Source organism: Hyperolius riggenbachi, chromosome 1 (assembly GCF_040937935.1).
Source record: "Hyperolius riggenbachi isolate aHypRig1 chromosome 1, aHypRig1.pri, whole genome shotgun sequence".
NCBI classification, from domain to species: Eukaryota; Metazoa; Chordata; class Amphibia; order Anura; family Hyperoliidae; genus Hyperolius; species Hyperolius riggenbachi.
In genome coordinates this window covers 168674990-168700743 of record NC_090646.1, presented here as the reverse complement: position 1 = coordinate 168700743, position 25754 = coordinate 168674990, and the positions used below count along the sequence as shown (strand labels likewise).

Sequence of the window (25754 nt, the reverse complement as noted above, 5' to 3'; positions counted from 1 at the left end):
GTGCAGTTATAGGAGGGGAAGCTACTGAGAAGCTCAGGCAGCAGTGTCCTGGTGCCCCACTCATTGCACAGACAGGTAACACACATGGCATGTGGTGGTGTTATCACTAATAAAAAGCCTGGCTATAAACGTTACAAATAAAATGGCAAGTTAAAACGGTCTGTTTTTAGGACTGAACTGTGTATTTAGCTGTTGGCCATGCTCTGCTTGAAGCAGCTGACACAAGAAACTTTGCAGTTAGCTTTTCTGTTTGGGTTGGCTCTTTCTTCTCCACTGTTTTCCTTTTTCCCTTTCCCATTTATGTGTGATTAGGCTGGTTTCCTGTACTGAACAAACTAGGGTGTGGTTCCAGTATTTACTTTTTAAGCACCAGCGGTTGGCTGTCACAAGTCCTTAGGGAAAATCCAGGCACCACTGATCACTTACTAAGCAGTTTTTTTGCTTTTGTTTTTTTTTTTTCTTCTCCCACTCCCGAGATAATCAAACTATGTTATCTTTTACTTTACATTGGAGATGGCCTGCAGTGGAATCCACAGTGATATTTGCACTGCTAGGACCCAGAATATCATGCTTTTCTCTCCACGGGTTTCACTATAATTATATCTGATACATTATTTCTGCAGGAGTGCTTCTTCTGACATCTCATTTGCTGTACTTATATTGTAAATAAGCAAATAAAATTGATGCATGTATAGTTTTGAAGCTACGTACATGTGCTGGAAACTACTCTTTCGTTCATTGCACATCTTCCCTCCTCCCCCGCTCCATAATAAGATGGGTTGATAGTGACTAGGGATGATCAATGATATGCAATTTTTTTTCCTCAGTTGATGCAAATATACCGGTATGCACATTTTATGCAAATATATGCAGTTTGAAAATGGTCCAATCCATTTAAACCCAGGTTTAAAATGATTGGTCCATTTTAAAGCTGCAATATTTGCATATAAATTTCCATAAACTCAGATCAATTTTGAATCTCATTGATCAACCCTAATAGTGACTAGGGATGATCAATGATATGCAAATACTTCTGAGTTTATGCAGATTAATGTATATGTTTATGCAAATATATGCAGCTTGAACATGGACCAATCAATTTAAACATGGGTGTGACTCGATTGGTCCATGTTCAAGCTGCATATATTTGCATAACATTTACATAAGTTTGCATCAACGTGAAAATATTTGCATCTCATTGATCATCCCTAATAGTGACATTATAATGTATAGAACGAAGTCCTGATCTGTCCTCCAAGGATTGAGTCCTTCAGCCTTGATCTGCCCTCCAAGGATTGAGTCCTGATCCCAGTGGATGACCGTTCTTATAACTGGCTATGCGGCTTTAGTGTCTACCCCTCTCTCATTTTTATCAGAGGAAACAAGTAAAAATGGTTGATTTTGATTATAAGTGGCAGGGCTGTGGAGTCGGAGTCAGGCCAATTTTGGGTACCTGGCGTTGAAGTTGGTGGTTTCATGAACTAAGGAGACTTAGGACTTCACAGCCCTGATAAGTGGAGGTGACCTTAACTCTTCCACCATTTCTGCTAGGAGCATTCTGGCTTCCACGTCTGTCCTTCTGCCACTCATGTTCCTCTTGTGACTGCACCCCTTATCTACACAGATCTTACTTACAGAGACAGAGAGAGAAGTGGCAATGATTTAAAAGCAGATTTTCACCCAGGGATCCGCACACACTAGTTATTTAATGATTGGTACAAAGCCTGGATTACACCAGTTCCTCCCCAGGACAGGAGACGGAGGACCAACGAACATGCAGATGTTTACTGCAAAACAAAAAAAACAAAAAAAAGCATCAGCATGTTTACACATTCCCATCTCCACCCCATTCAGTGGTGAGACTCGCAGCTCATTTTATGACTGCAGTCAGTGCTGCAGATGTAGAGAAAGGGCTGTGGAGTCGGTACAAAAATCTTCAGACTCCAACTCTAACTCCGACTCTGGGTACCCAAAATAGCTCCGACTCCTCGACTTTGACTCCTTAGCCTAATACTTAACAGGGCTGTGGATTTTATACAAAAATCATCCCACTCCTCGGTTTGTGAAATCAGCGACTTCGACTCCAACTCCGGGTGCCCAAAATTGCCCCGACTCCTTGACTCCAACTCCGACTCCACAGCCCTGGGTAGCACGCTCAATGAGCTACCCTGCTTGGCATTCCAAGCATTAGAGGGTCTTGCCGAAGGACTCTTTACTGGTTAGGCACTGGTTCTGAGTGGGATTCAAACCCTGATCTGCATGCAGGCTTTGAATGAACTTGTATGTTATAACCCGTGCATTGACAATTGCAGTGTGCGAGAATCCACAACTGGGCAAACTGTACAAGACAACTTACATGTTTAATTGTAGTTCAGGACAATAATAAAAAGCAATAGACAACTTAGCAGCTTACTGTATGCCGATCCTGTAGAAGAATCTTTGCTACATAGTGCTTTGCAGGCAGAAGGCATATTTTGGAAGATGCTGTTATGCATCAGTGAAGACAAAGTATGCCAGCGCCATGAAGAGGTTAATGGAAGTTGTGCTTGTTTGGCAGCCTTAATTGGAGTCACAACGTGTTTTGTTAAGAGAATGTTCCCCAGCCCTCTGCAGCAGCGATCTGGTTAGTGTCTTCCCTCTGTGAAGCTTCAGAGATAGTAGAAAATACAATACAACTTTCTGATACACTCATATTTTATTATTCAAATTACCTAGAACTGCTAATACATCATGCAATACAAGATTCTGAGTGTTGCGTCCTGGTAATATGGTAATATTGCGATTGAATTGTGCTGGTTTTATTGAGGGGTCTGGTTAATGTTTGATTTTCTCACGAATGTTTAGCCTAACGGAAGATCTTGTTTCTCTGTGTAGATGAAAGTCAGGTGTGGCCCTGCTTTAATATCAGAGCCACTCAAAACCTTTTGATGGAAGCTGAGCTGTTTATCAGGTGTCAGTCAGTTACTGCATGCAGTGGTATAGCAATGAAGGATGCAGAGGTTGCGACCACTTCGGGGCAACTAGACCTGAGGGGTCCAATAGGGGGCCTCCTTCACCAATCTCATTAGCTGACACTGCAGCTGTTCTTTGTAGGTTTTGGGGTTCCATATCAATAGAGTGCAGTGTTCTCGCCAGGCTCTTTTAGCCGGAGACTCCAACCGGCTAGTTTTTGTGCGCACTCGGCTGTCATCGGCTCACCTCCTCCTCTGCTGTATTGCACCGGCCCTGCATTCTCTCATCTCACCCCACCCGGCTACTTTTTCATGCCACCTGGCTGGAAAACATTTCTTGGGAAAACACTGCAGTGCTTGGGGCTCCATGTTAAACTTGCACTTGGGCCCAAAAGTTCCTTAGTTATGCCACTGACTGCCTTCTATAACTGCTAGGTTTCAGATATTCTAATGCTTCAAGTTGTAAATTTTGCTGTGATTGGAGAACTGTTCCAGATGGACTTTCACGCTGGTTCACCTCAGCCATACTAGCTCCCAGTCCTGCAGTTAGTACAAGAATGTGTGCAATTTTCCTTCATTTTAGTTAAAGCTAAAGTTCACTCTCCCTGGTTTTTCCATGTTAAAGATAAATAGGGGTGCGGAGCCACTACTCACACATCTTTCATATTTGATGGAGCCATTTCGGACAAATTACCCCCAAAAAGTTTTAAAGGACACTTGAAGTCAGAGGGATATGGAGGCTGCCATATTTATTCTCTCTTAAACAATACCGGTTGCCTGGCTGTCCTGCTGATCCTCTTTTTTCCAATACTTTATTAGCTATAGACCCTGAACAAGAATGCAGAGCAAATGTTTCTGCCAAATATTTGACAAGCTTAGTTGCTTGCTTGTTTCAGGTGTGTGTGTCACACTACTGATGCCGAAGTGATCAGCAGGACTGCCGGGCAACTAGCATTATTTAAAAAGAAATAAATATGGCAGCTTCCATATACTTTTCTTTTTAGGTTCCCTTTAATCCAGAGATCTGTCCACAAAGTTTGGTGCTGTCAGGAGTGTGTGTATTGTTTCATCAGCATAGAGCACCTGTTTCCTCTACTCATATCTGTGTAGTACAAGAAGGTGGTCAGGGACAAGCCTTTGGCACCCTCTACTTGACTACCTCCTATGAGTTATGTAGGCCACTTTTTTTTATGGAGGGTGGGAAATTTCTTTTCTTTTTTTTTTTTTCTTTTTGGGTGGTGGCGGCTTGGTGGCAGATGGTTCGAAGAATGCCATTAGGACACAGAGGCTGGTGCATACTATCACCAGCCTCTGTGTTTGTACTGTGTCCCCCCAGCCCCCCCCCCCCCCCCCCCCTGCACTCTGCAGTCTCCCATAAAAAAAACCATGCTAGTGACATGCACCTTGTCGCTAGCTGGCTGTTTACCTGAATGCTGCCAGTCACCGCTGCTCCCCCGCCTCCTCTATATCACGGCTCCCTGCCTGCGTTCCTTCCCTCCCCTGCGCTATAGAGGAGGCGGGGGAGCGGCAGTGACAGACAGCATTCAGGTAAACAGCCAGCTAGCAACAAGGTGCATGTTGCTAGCATGGTGGGTTTTTTTTTGGGGGGGGGGGGGGCAGCAGAGCGCAGGGGGGGGGGGGGGTTGGGGGGACACAGTACAGACACAGAGGCTGGTGATAGTATGCAGAACCATCCTCTGTGTCCTAATGGCATTCTTCAAACCCACCTCGGGTTCTCTTTAAAGTATAGTAGTAGCAGACAGCAGTACGGTATTACTAGGTAATGCCTAGTGATGTTGATCCAGGGATTTTTATCTGATTGCCATCTGGAGTCGGGAAGGAATTTTTCCCTTCTGGGGCTAATTGGACCATGCCTTGTAAGGGTTTGTTCGCCTTCCTCTGGATCAACAGGGATATGTGAGGGAGCAGGCTGGTGTTGTACTTTGTACTGGTTGAACTCAATGGACGTATGTCTTTTTTCAACCATAATAACTATGTAACTATGTAACTATGTACCCTGTTAGCAATCGGTAAAAGCAAGAAGTTTTGAATCAGAATGATACCACTTATTGGCTTACTTAAAAGAATAAGAGCTGTATACATACATCAAAAGGGGATACATAGATTTTTTTCAAGCATTAATACATGTCATTAAAGGTGCGTACACACAGGCTACTGGCGCCAACTACTGGTCCACCGAACCCTCCTGCTGGGTGGACATTCAGCCGACAGTAGTGCGTGTGTACGCGCTGTCTATGGACTGATAAGGCTGTTTCTGAACGATCTGCAGTGGCTGAGAAAGAGTTATGGCATGCCATATGACTTGCATTTCTTAGTCTATATTGCATCCACTCTGCTTGTACAAAATGACTTGTGCAGTGCTGCGATCTAGTGCAGCACTGTATATGGGGGACAGCCCTGTCCCCTACATAGGCAGGAAAACAGATCTCTCTTATGGGCTGATGCCTATGAGAGGCAAACTATGTGATTAGATGTTGGGGGGAGGGAGAGAGAGAGAGGGAGGAAATAAATAATAAAAAAAGCAAATTTTTTTTTTTTTTTTTTTAAAAAGCAATAATATTAATACAAATAAAATAAAAACTGCAGCAGCAATCCAATGCCACCAACAGAAAGCTTTGTTGGTGGCAAGAAAAGGACAGATTCATTTGTGTGCTAAGTTGTTTGGCCCTGCAGTGCACTGTTAAAGCTGCAGTGTGCTGAATTCTAAAAACATGGCCTCTCCTCAAGCAGTTGAAGGACCACTATCGCGAAAAAATAGGCAGTTAAAATCTGACAGAACCGATAGGTTTTGGGCCAGTCCATATCCTCATGGGGGATTCTCAGGGTTTTCTTTTTTTTTTTCCACAGCATTTCCTAAACAGCAATTTTTAACTGCCAAAATAGTAAGATACCAGCCAGCCTCCCTACTCACTTGCACAATATTTTGTCAGTTAAACTTTGCAACTGCTGTTCAGGAAATGCTGTAACAAAGAAAACCCTGCAAATCCCCCATGTGGAGATGGACTGGCCCAAAACCTGTTGGTTCTGTTTGTGTGTTTTTCATGATAGTGGTCCATTTAATCTGGATTTTTTTTTATTGACTCATATACTTTTATTTAGTGAGTCAGACCTAAATTTCGAGACTTCTAGTCGAGTATATATGATAACTACTTCTTTACATATTACCAATAGCTATTGTTCTCTTAGCAATATTTTGGGGCTGGAAGAGAGGCATGTGGCATGTGTGCGCCAGACTCTGTCACAGGTTCAGCTCAGTGCTTGCAGCTCTCGGCGAGCTGTGTGCCGATGTCGCAGGCGCTGTGTGATAAGCCAGAGTCTCAGCTCTGACTGCTTTTAGTCATTTGTGACTGCTGTAAAAGGCAGACCCCTAAACTGGATCATGCCCATCTGTTGTCACTTTGCTTCTTTCAAGTCATCTGCTGGTTCTTGCGTCGTGATATATTACGGTGTCCTAGCAACACTGCATAGATGTCTGCTTTTAAAAACGTTAAAGATGTATTCGATGTTTAAACGGAAACTGGAGGAATCTGTTTGGTTGGAATCTGCAGAGCAGCTTTATGAGACATACTGAGTAATGTACTCTCAAAATATAACATTGTAATGGCTCTGGACCAAATAAACAAATGACTTGCTTTTGTGGTGTGCTCTCCTCATTTGCAGCAGCAGCCTACACGTCTGATGGTGCAGTGGGGCATTTGCTGGGAACATCAGCTTTTTATGCTTTGAAGGCCTATTGTTGCAGTTTGTACTGGCCTTTTGATTGGAGATTAGAGTCGATACTGACCCAAAACAGAGGTGTCGTTGGCTGAACAATTATGCAAACAAAGTGTACATTCATCAAAAAATGGTCAAACTATATGATCTCCTTTGAAATGATCGACTCCTTGTCTCTGAAGAATTATCGTTTTTTTTTACAAAAACTTTTATCGGAAATATTTTGTAATTTTAGCATCCAACTTTATTGTATCAAAATCTTGTATGGTGGATTTTCCAAATATTTATCTTTCTAACTTTACATCCAAGAAATTTGAGGACAGAAAGATGGTAGCCTCCAGGGCCATGATCTGGGGATTACAGGTAGTACTCCAGTACTAGGTCCATAGATCGGAACCCCACAAGTCTGCATTGCTCGGGGAGCCCAAGAGAGGCCGCAAAATGATCAAAAAAAACTATACATTAGATTGAGTGGCACAAAGCCATAGTGGATCATGGATAGTAGAGCATGTGTGGGTTTCCTCCGGGCACTTCGGTTTCCTCTCACATCCTACAAACCTACAGATAAGCAAATTGGCTTCCCCCTAAATTGGTCTAGACTAGGATGGACATACGAGTATAGTAGGAGCTAGATTGTGAGCCCCTCTGAGGTGACAGCGTAAGATGTCTGACTACGAGGGGGGGGGGGGTAGTATTTAACGCCGCCGGGAATTTCAGTGGCAGCAGGGTGAACCGCCATTTGCTCTTTAAAACATGCACAAGACACATAAAGAACAAGATGGCCCTCATGGAATTTTCATTGTTGGTAAAGGCTGGCTGGGGCGCTGTCATCACAATTTTTGTGGTTGTGATGCAGCTGTTCCACAAAAATTTTCCTGCCAGTGGGCAGAATGAGAAGGACAAAAATACACTTATTGGCCATCAGTTGCTAAATGTTCCCAATGCCAGATCTTTAGGTGACATCAGGGGGCTCCTGCATACATGCTAAGGACTGCCAAGTTTAATCCAGTGTTTGTACAATGGTAATAAATGTTATCTACACACGTGCAGGCTTCAGACATGTTATACCATGCGTCTGTATTATTATTTCTAGTACCTTATTCTTGCGGCTGTTGGTCTTCAAATATTATCACATAATACAAAACTAAATCACACTTAAGAGCTGGTTCACATAAACAAGTGGCGGTGGTCATGCGTGTCGTTTACCACTGGGAACAACTGCATCCTACATAAAGATGAATGGGAGCGTTCAACCCAATGCATTTACCATTGTTTCTGAGACTCTGCCTGTAGCATCCAGTGGCAGTTCCGTGTCACCATAGGGGCTAGAAAGTTTTGTGATGATAGGAAACTATGACGAACACTTTTCGGCTCAGTCACAGAAAAGTTTTTACTGTTGGCTAAACGCGCTCGCAGCAGTCGCCCCATGTGAACCGGCCCTTAGGAGGAAAATGTCAGAGCCCTCAATGTTTCGTTAAATGTAATCAACCGGTACTTATTTAAATGAAAGGTTGCAGTGTGGCACATCAGTAATCACTACAGCAGTGGCTGGATAGTGTAATGGTTAAGGGCTCTGCCTCTGACACAGGAGACCTGGGTTCAAATCTCGGCTCTGCCTGTTCAGTAAGCCAGCACCTATTTCAGTAAGGAGTTTCGTGGGCAAGTCTCCTTAACACTGCTACTGCCTACTGAGTGCGCTCTAGTGGCTGCCTCGCAAGCGCTTTGAGTCCGACAGGAGAAAGGCGCTATACAAATACTGCCATTATTATTATTATTATTACTTCATGTTTAGTATGTCAGTTAAAAAGAGCGTTGGCTGTTATTGGCCTTTGACAGTCCTTATATACTGTATGTAATTTACCTGTCTACTTACCCAGCGCTTCTTGCCCTGCCGCCAAATTAATTCATTTGTTGTGTTCATAATCTAGTCCCAGAACAGCATGTCTTTGTTAAAATCTGGTGAGTATTCCCAAGTCCATCTACATGTGGTGCTGTGTCCCTGAATGCGTGGCCTCATACTGATACACCATGCAGGTTATCATCAGATTGATGAGGCGAATCAATCATTTCCAACAAGTCTGATCAGGTTTACAGTAGTTATTTTCCAACTGATTTTTCCAATCACTTCTGTAAAAAAATCACTTGGAAAATTGATTAGAATCCTGATTGGACATGTTGGAAATTGACTCAACCCATCTATTTGAAAGGAAATTGCATGATGTGTACCAGACTTTACAAAACCTTGATGCTGGACATCACACTATACAATTTGTGATAAATTAGGCAATTGATCAATATCTTTTAGATATTGATAGTTCACTTGTACTCCCACCTGCACCTGTAGAAGTTTTATGCAAAAATCTTGTCTAACATACCGGTATGTTGCATTAAAGAGACACTGAAGCGAAAAAAAAATATGATATAATGAATTGGTTGTGTACTATGAATAATTTCTAGAAGATTAGCAGCGAAGAAAATATTCTCATACTTTTATTTTCAGGTATATAGTGTTTTTTCTAACATTGCATTATTCTATAATATGTGCAGATTACACAACACTCAGCATTCAGAATGATTCTTTCAGAGCAGTCTGTGAAGGAATGACCTCTCTTCTAGCAGAGAAAAAGTAAACAGTTCACTTACAGTTGAGATAATAAAAGTCAGATAACAGCCCTCTCCACGGACTAAAGCTGGCCATACACTGGCCCGATTTGCCGCCGTTTCGACAGCAGATTCGATCACTGGGATCGAATCTGCTGCCAATCGTTCGCGCTACACGCCAAATTTCGATCCATTTCGTCCGATCCCGTTGATCGCTTCGTGCGGAAAATTATCGTAGATCGCCCGTGGGTAGGGAGCGCGTCGCTAGCGGCGTTCGAGTGCCCGACGACCGACGCAATAGAGCCCGCATACATTACCTGCTCCGCCGGCGCGACTCCAGTCTCCCGGTCACCGCTGCTCTGTCTGCGCTCTGTTCTCCAGGTCCGGCATGCCTCACTTCTTCTAGCCCGGCAGGAAGTTTAAACAGTAGAGCGCCCTCTACTGTTTAAACTTCCTGCCGGGCTAGAAGAAGTGAGGCATGCCGGACCTGGAGACCAGAGCGCAGACAGAGCAGCGGTGACCGGGAGACTGGAGTCGCGCCGGCGGAGCAGGTAATGTATGCGGGCGGGGGAAGCGGCGGCAGCACCACCACCACCACAACAGATTGTGATCGGTTTCAGGCTGAAATCGGTTCACAATCTGTTTGCTGTAAAGGTAGCCATACGATCCCTCTCTGATCAGATTCGATCAGAGAGGGATCTATCTGTTGGTCGAATCTGATGGCAAATCGACCAGTGTATGGCCACCTTAACTTAGTCGGAGCTTAATGGCTTGTTTGCATAGAGATAACAACTGGAGTTTCTCAACTCTTCCTGTACTGGAAACAATTAGACTGATGTATCTGATCTTTAATGTTTTATTTCTTAGCTGTACTACACATACAAATCATAATATCATTTTTTTTTCGCTTCAGTGTCTCTTTAATGCAGTTGTATGCTGCCTGATTCAGTACAAAGCTATGCAGACATCATTCACATTGTGCTTTTTTTTTTTTTTATTAGCTGCCATGTTTACATTTACATCCAACATCTCTTCTATTAAAAATATGTTTTGCATGCTTTTCTCAACAGGGCCTCAGTGCGGTTATGTGGCTTGGCCTCGCATTAGGCAATGTTAGCTGAACTTTTAGCCTTTGTGCAGTTTCTTTCCTGCTTCATATGGAATTTGTCTACTGACTGCTGTTACTTTTTGCCTCAGGCTGCTTTTGAACTTGACCAGGGATTTTTTTTTAGAAAGCAATATGGGCACAACTGCTATCGTTTTTTTCCAGCAGTAATATTGTTTACTGCCTTGGGATATTGAGTTAGTTTGCCATGCAATCTTTACTGAGGGAATGATTGTCCTTCAGCTGTTTGCTGTACTCTGTTACTTCAGTGTAATTGTACACTAGTAGGAGAGCATATAATTACCAAACCTGCTAACTGTAACTTCTTAATAGTTTTGTTAGTTACATTATGCTTCACCTTAAAGAGGAACTGCAGTGAAAATAACAATGAAAAAAGTGCTTAATTTTTACAATAATTATGTATAAATTATTTAGTCAGCATTTGCTCATTGTTAAATCTTTCCCCTCCCTGATTTTCATTCTGAAATTGTATCATATGGTGACACTGTTGGCAGGTGATGTCAGTGGAAGGAGATGCTGCTTTTTTTGGCAGTTGGAAACAGCTGTTATTTCCCACAATGCAACAAGGCTTCCACAGTGTGATGTCTGTACCTCGGTGCTGTGAGGCGCTGACTTCACACTGTGGGAGGGGTTTCCCCACAATATCAGCCATACAGAACCCCCTGATGATCTGTTTGAGTACATGTAAAGATTTCTCATGGGAAAGGGGGTATCCGCTACAGTTCCTCTTTAAACACTTCAACTGTCCAGTCCTGAAAACTGAGAGAGCATATATTTACATGGATGACATTGTCTATAGGTGAGATTTTAAACAACTAGATATCTATAGTTGCTGCTGTCTGAAATGAGATGTCCTCTGACTAACCTATGGCCATGTTTAGAATGTTGTAGATAATATCTATTTCTCCCCTGACCAAGGCAGGCAGGAGCTTCTCTTTATTTGTAATTATTCCCTTACATGGTAACCGACACACCCGTCTACCTTCAGTCTGTTCATTGTCATCTGCTAAATTAGTATGTGGTTTTTGTGAAATTGTATCTATCTACCCTTTGATTATTTCATTTAGAAAGTAGAAAAGTGCATGTTTTTCCAACAGTGCACAAATCAGAGGCGGCCTTTGGGGGGCGGGGGGCAAGTGGGGTGATCGCCACAGGCCCCGCACCTCAAAGGGGGTCCGCAATCATGCCTGCCATGCCCATTTTGGTGGTGGTGCAGAAAAGGGCTACAAAAGTCTAGCTGTTTGTGATCTGAACAGTAGTAAGTCATTTACAAATTCACAGATCTTCCTATTTTGTTTTATGCACCTTATATTTTGCACCGACCTCCCTTTTATTACTTAGGTTTTTGTCTTTAGCATGATTTACTTTACTATGCCGTTTGTATTTTTGTAATTAATTTCTAAACTGACATGAAGCTTGCCAAATGTCAGATTAAGTTACGCGCAAGAGTCTCAGCCCGAGGGGCCCAGGGGCTTTTACGTCAGTCAGGGGAGCATTGCTTGGAGCCTCCCGACTGGCTGGGGATAGGTGCTAGGCTGAATGGGGATCTAGGGATACGGATACATAGAGGCTGGCTGGGAACTAGGGTTTGTACTGGACTGGCTGTGGATGGGTGCTAGGCCGGCTGGAGATGGGTGCTAGGCTGCCTTGGAGAGCTGGGGATGGGTACTAGGCTGGCTAAAGAGCTGGGGATGGGTGCCAGGCTGGCTGAAGAGCTGTTGATTGGTACTAGGCTGGCTGGGGAGCTGGGGATGGGTGCTAGGCTGGCTGGAGAGCTGGGGATGGGTGCCAGGCTGGCTGAAGAGCTGTTGTTTGGTACTAGGCTGGCTGGGGAGCTGGGGATAGGTGCTAGGCTGGCTGGGGATGGGTGCTAGGCTGGCTGGAGAACTGGGGATGGGTGCTAGGCTGGCTGGGGATGGATGCTAGGCTGGCTGGGGAGCTGGCAATGGGTGCTAGGCTGGCTGAGGAGCTGGGGATGGATGCTAGGCTGGCTGAGGAGCTGGGGATGGGTGCAAGCTGGCTGGGGATAGATGATAGGCTGGCTGGAGAGCTGGGGATGGGTACTAGGCTTCCTTGGAAAGCAGGGGATAAGTACTATGCTGGCTTGGGAGCTGAGGGTGGGTACTAGGCTGGCTGAAGAGCTACGGATGGGTACTAGGCTAACTGGGGATGGTACTAGGCTGGCTTGGGAGATGGCGATGGGTACTAGGCTGGCTGGGGAGCTTGTCTGGATAGAAATACAAACTTAAACTTCCCATTCAGTCCACCAACCATCAGTCAGTTAAAGGCCACTAAGCCAATAGAATAATTGAAATTACGTAATGTAATCAAACAGCGAATGGTAGTGCCATTGGCTGTTTGATTACAGTATGTATTGTAATTGTTCTTATAATGGTACAGACTAGCCAGCATGCTCATGGTGAACCAGAACTCATTGGAGTGTGTGAGGGGCTACAATGGTCCTAAAAGCCCCCTTACTAAAATACTAAGGAAAACAAAAGTTTGCTTTCTTAATTGGTTGGCTTAGTGGCCTTAATTGTTTTTAAACTTTTAAAAAGGTGTACTGCATTAGAGGCGGACAAGCCCAGGGGCGTGGTGGTACAGTACCGTATATGGCCTACACTTATGGCTCTAGTCCCCGCATATGACACTTGCCCCAGGCCCCAAGTAATCTAAGGCAGCCTCTGGCGCATATGAATTTTCAGTCAACGCTGCTAAATATTATTGGTGCCTTTTTCTCAAGATGTGGCCACTTTCTGCCCTTGTTCACTATTGGCCCATATCCAATCAACTTTTTCTCCTGAGTTATCTCCTAGGAGATCATTTTCATCTGATCTAAAACAAACAAACAAAAAAAACAACCTTTTTCAGCACTTGGCAATTGAAAAGTACTAAAAAGTAGGTAAACAAGTACTATCAAACTTATTACAAGTAATTTCTTGCTTTTGAAGGTATTTTATTGAGAAGGCAAGTTTGGAAAAAACTGAAGTGAAAAGTGACAGTGGTGGCTAACCTTGGCACTCCAGCTGTGACAAAACTACAAATCCCATCATGCCTCTGCCTCCCCGAGTTATGCTTCGAGCTGTCAGATTATTGCAGTGCCTCATGTAGTTCCACCACAACTGGAGTGCCAAGGTTAGCCATCACTGGAATAGGATATAGTTCTCTGTCAGGATGAATTTAATACCACTGGCTTAGGCCACCAATTCACCCTTCACTGCTGATGTCCTCCATTAGCTTTTCATTGCCAAGGCCTGACACAATAGCAAGTCCACAACTAGTCTTGCCAACTATGTTTATCATTTTGATTGGTTTTGTATTTGGTGGTCGATAGGATGGGCATGAGAAGTCCGTGTAAACATGATGGCTGCTTTGTCCAGATGCTGGATATTTAAATAAGTTCAGAGAAGTCCAGAGGACACCTGTAACCACTCTAGATTCTCAGGCAAGATTTCCACAAACTGCCACCTCAGCCTTCTAGCTTGTGTGTGAGTCAGCTGAACTGAATCCAAACAGAGCTGAGGCAAATGCAGCCAACACTATTATGCTATTTATTAGCTTCCCTCTGCAGCCACTATCATTTTCTTTTGGAGAACATGCTGGCAGTATATGGCTTGGTTTTAGGGCTCATATACATTGCCGGAATTGTGCTGCACTTTGCAATGCGATTCCAACCGCTTGTGTTTCTTAAAATGCAAGTATACAATGTTTAAATCAGAAATTGCAGGTTCTACTTTTAATGAGCGTGCTGCAATTGTGCTGCAATTTTTTTTCTTTTTGTGCGATAAAAAACTGCATGTTGCATTTTGCTTGTGATTCCTGCTGCCCAAACTAAAGCACAATTTCTGAAAAATCCGATTTCAAAATCGCGAATTCAATCTCTCTTCCCTCATTTCTCTCCCTCCTTCTCTTTTCCCATCTCTCTCTCTCTCTCCCCCCCCCCCCTTTCTCCCCTCTTTCTTTTCTCCATCTCTCTCTCTTTCCTCTCTCTCTCTCTTTCCTCTCTATCTCTCTCTTTCCTCTCTAAACACCCCCTGCCTCCGTTTCCTCTTCTCTCTCAGCCCTTTCCACTCTCTCTTTCCCCCTCCCTCTTTCTTTCCTCTTACTCTCTCTCCCTCTCCTTTCTTCCTATCCCTTTCCTTGCCCTCTCTCTATGCTTTCCCTCTGATTCTGGCCCATTGGCCTGTACAGAGACAAAATCTTTCATCGCCATCGTTCTGGCACTAGATGGTGTGGGCAAGGGTTTACCTCTGGTGAGTACCGGTAGTTTTGAAAGGATTGAGTTAGTTCTAGTTCACTGACTGCTAATGTCCAGTTTATCCTGGTAATTAAATTCTGTATCTGTACATGCATTAATGTTGCTCACAAAATATGTGAAATCTTTGCATCTTGTGCAGTATACCTAGCAATGTAATGGTATACACATACTACCCATGAATAACCACCGAGAACCAGTTCATTCTGGGGTGCCTTAGCCTGTGCTTAGCTTATAGTTTAGTCATTCGCTTTATTAATGCTGTTGTGTGTGTGTGCGTGCGTGCGTGCGTGCGTGCGTGCGTGCGTGCGTGCGCGTGCGATAACAGGACAGGGAATATGAATACTGCACCAGAGACAGTTCCTAAATTAAAGTTCATATAGAAGGATGTGGTACTATTCCTATCCTAATTCACTGTTAGGTATTTTATTGTGTGTCTGTTAGTGCTTTAAGTGTGTGTTTTTCCTAATGTGACTAATGAATAGTTTAGGTTAATTTGTACTTGGCTTATTTTGTTTATTTTTGATTCATACATTTGTTAGTGCTGCGTCACTTCACCAGTGATGCAATACGTAATTATGGCTTATCCCTCACCCTCCTTCTTCTCTCTCTGAGGTAAACTAGAGCAACATGACCTACATATGATAAAGTACACAACTATTCCTAATAGTCTCTTGTATATTGAACCCAAAGAGACCAAAAAAGTGAAGGTGGCCCCATATACTGTAGATGGCTGTACTTGCAGATAGCAGTACAGTATTCTCCCTTCCCGATAGTATAGGGGATTCATCACCTCTGCCAAACACAGGGCACCCCTGACTGTCAGGGCAATAAGACTCTCAACCACAACTCTGCCCATCTTTTTCACTATAGTACTTTGCAAGAGGATGGTGAGTTGAGATGCACTGTGGGCAAAGCTGAACAGAGTATTGCCCTGTATCTGCAATGAGCTGTGCTTGGAGTTGACAGGGGGATTACACTTCTTACCATGAGGCACATTTCTATGTGGGGCCATCTTCCAATTCATGTTAATATAATGCAGGTCTTCACTGACCTGTAAGCCCAGCCCACCTTACTATCACTTCAGTATAGCGCTATTACATCTGCTCTGATTTCTGAAAGGTCTGAAAATTTACACACGGAGTTTTCGGTGCAGACAACCTCCAGATTATGAAACGCTTTGTCGCTACAGTAGACTGAAAGGGCATCCCAAAAAAAAGTATAAAACAAAGTTATGATTAGAATCCACTAAAGACGCACAGAGATCAGGAATGGGAACACACAAAATATAAACTGGCCATACACAATTCTCTGATCACTCAATTTAGTTTTTGATCAATATTCTGATTGATATTACGAGTTAAATTTTTAGCGAAAGATAAATCCACAATGTTGTTTTTTAGTTTGTCGTAATATAATTGATTATAATATCGATTGTAATATTGATCCTAATTACAATCATAATATCATACAAAAACGAGTAATAATTGAATAGTGAATGGCAAGCTCAAGAAACAACACCCATACATGAGGGAATAAGGGGGAGGGGGTAGAGTCTGAAAATAGTCTAAAAGTGTTTATTGTGAGCAGGGGTAACAATGCTATGACTGGAGCAAGGAATTGCTGTAACGCTATAACCTCCTCCCCCCCCCCTCCCCAGTTGTAAAAGTCCAACCTATGAAACTGTTATGTGGCTAGGCATATTAATGTGTAATAAATTATTACTATTATATTTACTATCTGAGTACAAAGGGATAGTGAGAACAATCCTCACGCTTGTGCACAAAAGCACGTCATAAAAAGCAGATGCTTTGGAGTATGCGTTGAAGTACGTTTTAGTAATGCTTCCTATGCCCTCTCTGATGTCCTTGCATACTGCACACTGACATGTTGCAGAAACCAGCAACGCACAAGTGTGCTCAGGCCCTAATATAATGTGTATTGTTGATATTCTATAATGTAGCCTCTATCCAGCTGGATCACAGCAATAACACTAATACAAAAGCAGAGCAGTTGCCAGGAGCAACCAGCCATTAGCCTTGTTTCACTGGTAGCTCTGGGAGACTGTGGCAGCCTTATGCTCAAGCATTCTTTCCTCATAAATCACAGGGAGTGTCCTCGCATTCATTTTCCCCCTTTCTTCATATTTACAGGTGAGATGAGCGAAAGTCGAGCGAAAAGAGTCCGCATCAAAGAAGTGGATGGCTGGACCTTGAAGCTGCTTGTGGACTATGTTTACACTGCTGAAATTAAAGTTACAGAGGAAAATGTGCAGGTGAGCAAAGTGAAGGCAATAGCTGAAGCCAACAAAATGCGCTAACCATCTTTTTAATCAGGACAGATAAAAATGGCGCTGCATTGACTTACATTATATAACGCTGTTTAGTGTTAAATAGCGCTTGCAGAGTGACTTACACTTATAACGCTAAATAGCGTTATAAGTGTTAAAAATGCAGGGGGCTAGTGTTAGGCAGCAGGGGTCTGAGGGGGAGAGTGTTAGGCAGTGGGAGGGTTTAGTGTGAGAGATACTGACACAGGCAGAGGGGTTTGTATACATTAATTGGTCCTTGATGATCGTGTCTCCTCTCCACTTCCTTGTTAGTTTGAATGAGTCCGGCATCCAGCCAATCACCATGTGGCTTCAGTCCCCGCATGGTGATTGGGTGGCTGCAGGACTCTTGCAAACTAAACAAGAAGTGGAGGGAAGACTGGATCACCGGGACCAGGTAATGTATGAGAGATGCCGCTAATGACATCTTATTACTAAAGTTATTTAACGTTTCAGGACATTTCTGAAAAGTTAAATAACTTTAGTAGCAAGATGCCATTATCAGCCTCACCCTGCGCTATTTTCACCGGCGCCAAGTTTGACTATATCCATTTTTAATAGTCCACTAGTTCTTTCCAGGCAGATTGATTGGCTTGCTTTAGGACCAGAGAAGACCTGATTTTTTTTTTTAAATATTTTCTCAATTCAGTAAGCTAAGGAAAAACACATTCAGTTCAAGAATTAGTGTTCTTATAATATAAAAATATTTGTTATCCCAATACCCCTAACCAGTAATGCATTTATGATATTTACGCCATAGGAGATTTGAAAACTTCATGGTTGCTTCTTTGCATATCCTTCTCAGCAGCTAGAACACCATACACCTGCACTGCTGTTCCTGAACTTCACTGTAAAGACCAATTCCCTTTACCTCCCCCTGCAACTGTCCATCTCTTTCTCATCTGTGACCGAAACTTTGGGTGTTATTATTGCTTCTAAGACTGCTCAGGTGATCTTTGCAGGGGGAAGCAGCTCCCACTCTCCAGACAGCGTTATGTTATCAAGTTACTATTTTTTTTTTAAACAATGAAAAATCTGGGACAGTGATCTAGGGATTTAAAGAAAACATTTAAAACATCCCAGAATGGCGGGGATGTGAATATTTACCTTCCCGGCTCCAGTGCAGGCGCAGTATCGGCTCTTCACTCAGGGATGGGCGGAAATACCCAATCGCCGTCAGGCCGCTCTACTGCGCAGACGCAAGTCTCCTGCGCCTGCGTAGTAGAGCGGACCTGACGGAGATTAGCTGTTTCCCCCTATCTCCGAATCAGCAATAGTGGCTCTGCTCCCAGACCCTGATGTTGTCCCTAATCTAGGTTTCTTCAAGTCATGTGATCACATTTCAGTTTTTAGTTTCCTTTTTTGAAACATTTGGGATTTGTGCTCACCAGGCTATTATATGGTCTATTTAGGTGCGTGTTTTGGGGTTGGACTATATTTATTTTGGCTTGTGCAAGTCCTAGTATACCTGTCCACATAGTCATTGCACAAACATGCCCTGATTAGACTGACGAGTTGCTAGAGTCTGCTCTGCCACCACACTACGGGCTTACATGTGGCTAACTACATAAGCAGTACACTGCTGCTAATTACTGTTTTGAGATTGCACATAATTACAGCACACACTCGGCCCAGGTTAAACAATGTAGTTATCATGCTTCTGAATTCCTCCGTTCTAGCTTTCAATTAATATTTTTAGGTTTCCATCTGCCAGAGGCCTAGGAACTGATAAAGGGAAAATAAATACTGGGGAAGGAAAAAAAAGGAACCCACTGTGGTGACTATTTCAGTGATTCATTTTGTGTCTCACACATTGCAATGCTTACATAAAGTCCTCGTCCTGCAGCTCTTGGAACATATTATTAAACACATCTACAAATACATGGAGGTCCTGTTGCCCTTGAGATACATGTTTTTACATTTACCGTAGTGTATGATTTAGTCTAGAATGATGCAGGAGGCAGTGGGTTTATCTCGGGAACAATCAGATGGTAATTTTCATTCTCTAAACTGCGTTGCTGTGGTTGCTGAATGCATGCATGCTACTTTTTTTTTTTTTTTTTTAATCTTCTGTCACACACTTATTTTTTTTTTCCTCAGAAAGGAATGAATATGTTATAAGCTTGGGACATGCTTTGCACGGTTAATATGAATGGATATTTTTAGTAGATTGAAATGTCATTCTCCCACAGATGTTATGCCTTACGATTGAGAAATGACTCAGGCTAAAGTGCGCAACGAGCTGAAATTATAAGCCCGCTATGAAAGTGCAGATATGAGTAACACTCTTTTGAATCTAAACACTTCTGCTAGCAGTATCACCTCACGCTTTATTTTCCCCTTCCTTTGGTAAATGCTGTATAAATATGTTCAGCTTGAGTTTCATCAGTTCACGTCGCCTCCAAAGAAAGCGAAGATAAAAGCCTGCTTGTCGAAACACAAGTGGCCAACTTCCATAGATGACCATGCAGTGTGCTAGTCACAGGCCAGGCTGTGGCCATTCAGGGGTATCCACACGCACTGCTGAACCTGGCAGGCAGGGTGGTTAATGGGCACACACTATGCATAAAACTGAACAAAAAATGGTTACACAACACATTATTGCCATGGATTCCATGAACGGATAAACGCCCACAACCCACTGAATGTATTGTTTGGCCCAAAATCTGAGTAGGGTTAAGGCTTTTGCAAGAGCAAGGTGCCCTGCCCAACACAGGACTATCCGATGATCACAGTGCCCTGCTCTCAGCAGCTCTTGACAGAGTATAACTTGTCACGGAAGAGCCGTGAGAAAAGAGATCGCAATCGGTTTGCTGAACTGATTGTCGTTGCATCGCCAGATCAAGATGTTATGTCTAGGGGGTCTTCTTTTGGAAATCTAGCTTTCATAGCTGCTAGTGGAAGTCTGTTCATAAAGCTTTTTGCCTGTGACTTGTTAATTAGGCAGAGATGTGAACCCCTAGCTGGAATCCTGGTGCAGCACTCAAAGGTTGTTCTAGCTGGTCACGCTTAGATGATAATTAACACACCAAAAGGTGGCTTTCATCCAGGGGAAGCCAAAGGAAGCTAGCTCCACAGGGGTCCACTGAAGAACTCAGACACAGTGGCACCGCTGGGGAACAGATTTAAATGCATGTGGTTTATGATTTCTGTCTGTTAAATGAAAACCGTGTAGAGCACAGCTATGAAATTCATATAGTCTTATTCGGTAAAATCTGCCCAATGTGCTGATATAAAATTCATAACAATAACCCGTCTGGTTATTGGTGTACGACCCTTCTCTAGGACAGGACAGCCTAACGCACTCATGCAAGATGTCATATTAATCTGTATTTTTTGACAATTCTGAATTCGCTGTCCGCCTAAATATGACATTTATCGTTTAAAAGTTACAGTGTTTTACAATTTTTAAGTTCAAAATTCCTCTAGGAGGAGGTGGGCTGTCATTGGTGGGTAATTCAGAGGGGGCAGACGTTGCCACACCCCCAAACCAGCTTCAACAAAAGCACATTGCCAGCAGGCGGACTTGAGTCCTCCATTTTAACATCATCTGGATTACAACTAGACATGCTGCTGGGCAGAGGACCACCCAGCAGCCATCTTGGAACTGTAACATCTGCTTGGATTACAAAATATGCCTTAAAGGCCTATAATTCTGAAACCAAGGACTTTGCATTTCTTTTCCCAGAAGGACATACTTCTGCATGAACTTAATTATCTGTATTTTCTTTCCCTTTTTTTTATTTTCATACTGTGCTATTATTTGTCTCTATAATTGTTGATTTTAACAATTTTCTGTATATTTTAATTATTTATATTGCTTTTATAATTAACGGCGCTAACGTCATTTATTTGTTTGGCTACACCTATTATTCAGCAACACAAAACTGAACTCTGGCTTCTGAAGAGTCGCTACTATAGTGGAAAGCTAGATCAAATTGAGGGTGTTTAACCATTTTATTTGCAGGTCTAGAATCAGCCAGTCAGTGGGTTCCTCTGTCCCATGGTAGCAGAGGTGGTGGCAGTTATACCCTGAAATAGTGTGTGAATTGTATTACCGTAACTCACAGGCTCTCTTCTAGTCGGTCTGCTGCCAAAATCCCAGCGGTTTCTGCGCACCAATTGCGACCACAGATTGCATGGTAACACTCTTAATAAACAAAATGGTCGCTCTGCACGGTCAGACCCCTCAGTGTGTGTCACCCATAATGATTGGTGCTTCATTGCTGCTGTGCAGACACTCTTCTCAGCTATAGCCAACATCTGTATTCTACGTTTTGTAGAAAGTAATGGGGGCTAGCACCAGCCTATGGTGCAGTGCTTTATTGGAGGTGTGGGTGGGTTAAGTTTAAATGATAAGCAAGCTGCTCAGTAAACTTAATTATGAAGGAACACGTGGCTGTCATGTGACTGTTTATATTCCATGGGTGCCCTCAGTCTTCAGTGTTAACCGGGCTGTGTTGTCTTTTGGGATGGGAGGCATGGCATAGCCAAGTTGCTTCTTACCTGCTCTTTCCATCAAAAAATGGGAGTGGACATTGCTGGTATGCCACCCATTTCCATTTCCTCTACAGTGGAGGTCAGTAGCTGTATGGTGCACCAGTTTGAGAGAGGCTAAAGAGTTGAACGGTGTTACTCGTGTAGTCTACAAAGAAGAATCAAGATCATCAGCAGTTATGTGACTTAGGGGGACTGGTCAGAGACTTGATGAGAACATCTCGTGGTGGTTTTATCACCATTGTCCTCTGCAAATGGAGAACACCTAGTTAAGGTATGGCCCACGTGCTGAATATGTGATATATCTGGGGATAGAAGTCGGTGCTTATGCTGAGGCTAGACATTGCAGTTGCATGCAATCTTTACCAGTGTGTAAAGCCTGGTACACACCATGCAATTTCCCGTTAGATATATGGGTCGAGTAGATAATTTCCGACAGGTCCGATCTGATTTCCGATCGTTTTGCATAGAAGTTATCAGAAAAATGATCGGATTTGTCGGAAATTATCTATCGACCCATCTATCTGATGGGAAATTGCATAGTGTGTACCAGATATTAGTCTAAACTATGTTCAGAAATGTACATGCATCGGTCAAATAGGACAAGGGTTCATTGTCTGTACTAGCTTGCCTCTCTACTGTGACTGACCCTGCCTGTGCCATTAATGATCCTCCAAGTTGGAGTTTCCCTAATGACCCCTGCTGCATTCGTCTGCAGCAGGAAGTCCACTTGTGTTGTACGCTAATCTGTGGGGGAATCTGTATCAAGCTTTGCATGTTTGAACGAGCACCTGTCTTGAGACATATTTTGAAGGAGCCATCGCTGATTTTCTCCTAAAAGACAATTGTCTAGTAACTGCAATGCTGATTTTCTGCTTTCTAACTCACTCACCCAGGGGAAGTGTGCAGGTTAATTTATCTGACATTCCTGATTGAAATACATGTTCCTAGTGAATCATAGAATATGCTTTAGCCTGAGTATCGGCATTGCAGCCCGGCATGCAGCACCTTCCACTATGGCTCTGCCTTTGTGATGACAGGTGTTCAGCGTATGCGCTGACCAAGCTTGCTTGGCAGGTTGGTAACACTGACACAGGTACAGGCTGTTCTGTATGTTAATGTGGTGTGTAGTGATATAATCCTAGAAACCCACTGATAGGTGAAACATGCATTGTAGCAAGTTCATAGACTATTGCTGTGTCACCTTGTATGACTGTAATCATAGACAGCCTAAGCAGGCTCCATTGCATTCTCTCTCGGTGAATCTTGCACTGTAAACTGTCATGGCTCCAGTAGTAAATTCTTCTTATGTACACTTCTAGTGATACCAGTTTGTTGTAGTTTGTGTCTGGAGTGCTTCCTATTATTCACATGAGAAATTCCTGAATTGTGTGTTCAGTGCTGATTCATTTCATGTCCTAGATAGAAATAATTACAATAATTCAGCTTCTATTTGGATGTGTCTGGAGTACTGACATTGATGTGACACATTCAAATGTAGCACAGATTGTTAGTATTAGCAAATGAGAAATATTGTCTGGTGACAGTCCATTGCAGCTCCAGCATTGGCAGTGCCTCTCACAAGGTCATTCAGAGAGAGGTTTGCTCTTGTGGAGCACGGCCTTAGAATTCCTTGGCCCTGATGCACAAAGCTTTCTTCACGAGTTCTCACATTTCCTTACATTTCTTTCCTTATCAGTAGTAACTAGTGTTCTAAATACAGCTACCTGTGTTTCCCCGAAAATAAGACAGTGTCTTATATTAATTTTTGTTGCAAAAGATGTGCTAGAAATCATTTTCAGGGGATGTTTTATAGTTCTCCTGCCTTCCCCAATGTGCCACCTCTTAATCTGCTGGATCCACCTGTCCTACTCTGTCCGAGTGTCTTCCTGGTGTTCCCCTCTGTTCTCGTGTCTTCCTTTGTCCCATGTCTTCATCTATTCCCTGTTCTCCTGTGTCCCCCTAGACAAGGGGGTGATCAGAGGAACAGCAGAAGACACTGGGAACACCAGGAGGACATGGGGGACAGCGGAAGACACAGCAAGCGTAACACAAGTTGCCAAACTCCCCTCCCCCCCCAACGTAACTGCCGCTAGGGCTTACTTTCAAGCTTTCAAGGTAGGGCTTATATTTCGGGCATGCTCAAAATTTCAACTAGGGCTTATTTTCAGGGGATGTCTCATTTTTGAAGAGGGAAACATGGTAGATTCTCATTGGCTAAAAATTGTTGTTCTTGATCATCACATCGCAATTTATATTTTCTTTTTGAACCGTTATGGTTGTCATGCTTTAGAGGTGAGGAAAACCTACCTTGTTATTGTTTTTAAGTATTTTAACATGCTTGGGTGCCTCTATATCTCCCAACCCTTTAAATGAGTATGACCACCAGTTGTCCGCAGGGTCTACTGTCATTTTCCAGAGTGGGAGCATATCAACAGAATGCCAACTATTGCCCAAGTGGGGATAGGGGTTCCCCACACATGCAACTAGTAGTTGTAATTTTTGCAGTTTATTCCAGTCACCATAACATATTACACCATTCAGGCTTCTGGGGCTTCTTGTGTTTTTTTCCAAGGTCTTCTCCGTTTGACTCATCTTCCAAGTTTTTCAGTGTACAGAAGTTGGGCTGAAGTTGAGTTTTCAGTCAGCTGCCCATATTTGGGGTTTTCCACAAACATTGCTAAGTAACATCTGCTGCAACCAGTGCTATTGGCTCAGGTTTAGTTGACAGACTTTGGTTGGAGCTGTGGTAATGTGACCGTGGTTGGCGTTCCTCCAATTGCCACCAGGCAAGTAAGCCATAGATGACCATCATCTTGAAATTTTAGGATGCGTATGTCAGATGGGTATTAGGTCTACAGATTATGCCATAGCCACTGTAGGGCAATGCCTTTGGCAAGCAGTATACCATTGCTGTGGTAAATGGAGTTTCTTCTCTGCTGGGAGAAGTATGATGGTTACATGATGTTCCCTTAGTGGTCACCAAGTAGGATCCATCCTGGTGCATCAACTTTTCCATGAAGAAAGATCTTTAGTTCTGATATAGCTCTTCTATTGGACCAAAATATAATTTCTACAATCTTCCATAGAAACGCAATGCTACTATGGTTCCTATTCTAAATTATTTATTATTATTTGAATTTATATAGAGCCAACAAATTACGCAGCGCTGTACAATAAATAGGTTTACAGATAATGATAACAGGGGTGATTGACAACACAATACAGGTAATAAGCAATAAGATACACAATGCCAGATCATACTCTGGAGTAGTAGTCCCAGGGCCGGCCCGCTCATGAGGCGGGGTGAAACATTTGCCTCAGGCGGCAAACTTCTAGGGGCGGCACCCGTCCGTGGGTGCGGGGGGCCGGCCGCCGAGCCGGAGGGGTAGCGGGCAGGATGGGGGTATTGGGCCTAGCGGTGGGGAGGGGGGTCGGACCCCCCCTCCCTCGCCTGGGTCCCCCGATCTGCGCTCCCCTCCAGCTGTAATAGGAAGCAGCCGATGCCCAATTGTAAGAGGCACGGGCGGGGAGGACTCACCTTATCCGCGGTCCAGCGTGCGCTCCACTGACGTCACTTCCTGCATCGCCGTCCACTTACAATATAGTGGGCGGCGATGCAGGAGGTGACGTCAGTGGAGCGCACGCTGGAATGCGGATAAGGTGAGTCCTCCCCGCCCGTGCCTCTTACTATTGGGCATCGGCAGCTTCCTATTACAGCTGGAGGGGAGCGCAGATCGGGGGACCCAGGCGAGGGAGGGGGGGGTCCGTCCCCCTCCCCACCGCTAGGCCCAATACCCCTATCCTGCCCGCTACCAATCCGGCTCGGCGGCGGCGGCAATTTTTTTTATAAATTTGCCTCAGGCGGCAAAAAGTCTAGGGCCGGCCCTGAGTAGTCCCAATAATCCAAGTTCACGTTATTCTGTGGGTAGAGTGCCCAATCAAGTATGATACACAGGGAAAGAGGGCCTTGCCAAAGGCTTCCAATTTAGAGGTTGGCCAGGATAGATATGCCCTGTTTAGTTGTCTAAAGATTGTTATATCTGAAGGTCCATTTTAGTCTTGGTCAAAAGGCGGGGACGTTATTTTAAACTGCTATGTTGCCGCCTGGCATCAAGCACCACAAGTTGCATGCACCTACTCTATACTGTTTTGCTCTCACGTCTTTCATAGGTTGCTTCTGTGCACATGGAGGAAACAATGTACATGCCACAACTTGTAGCTGGTATCTCATCTGTGACTAGGCACAAACATTACAGT

At 43.6% G+C, this 25754-nt stretch overlaps 1 protein-coding gene across 2 annotated transcripts in view; it reads left to right on the top strand.

Moving 5' to 3' along the window:
• KLHL2 (kelch like family member 2) overlaps positions 1-25754 on the top strand; it is a 187266-nt gene that overhangs the window by 55625 nt on the left and 105887 nt on the right. The window contains exons 1-2 of one of the 2 annotated variants that reach the window (XM_068278836.1): positions 5965-5989; positions 16822-16943. In XM_068278836.1, the coding sequence (XP_068134937.1) occupies positions 5971-5989; positions 16822-16943 (141 nt within the window). In that variant the 5' untranslated portion in view covers positions 5965-5970. Of the gene's footprint in view, positions 1-5964; positions 5990-16821; positions 16944-25754 lie in introns of those variants that run through there. The other variant, XM_068278835.1, reaches the window with a different exon arrangement.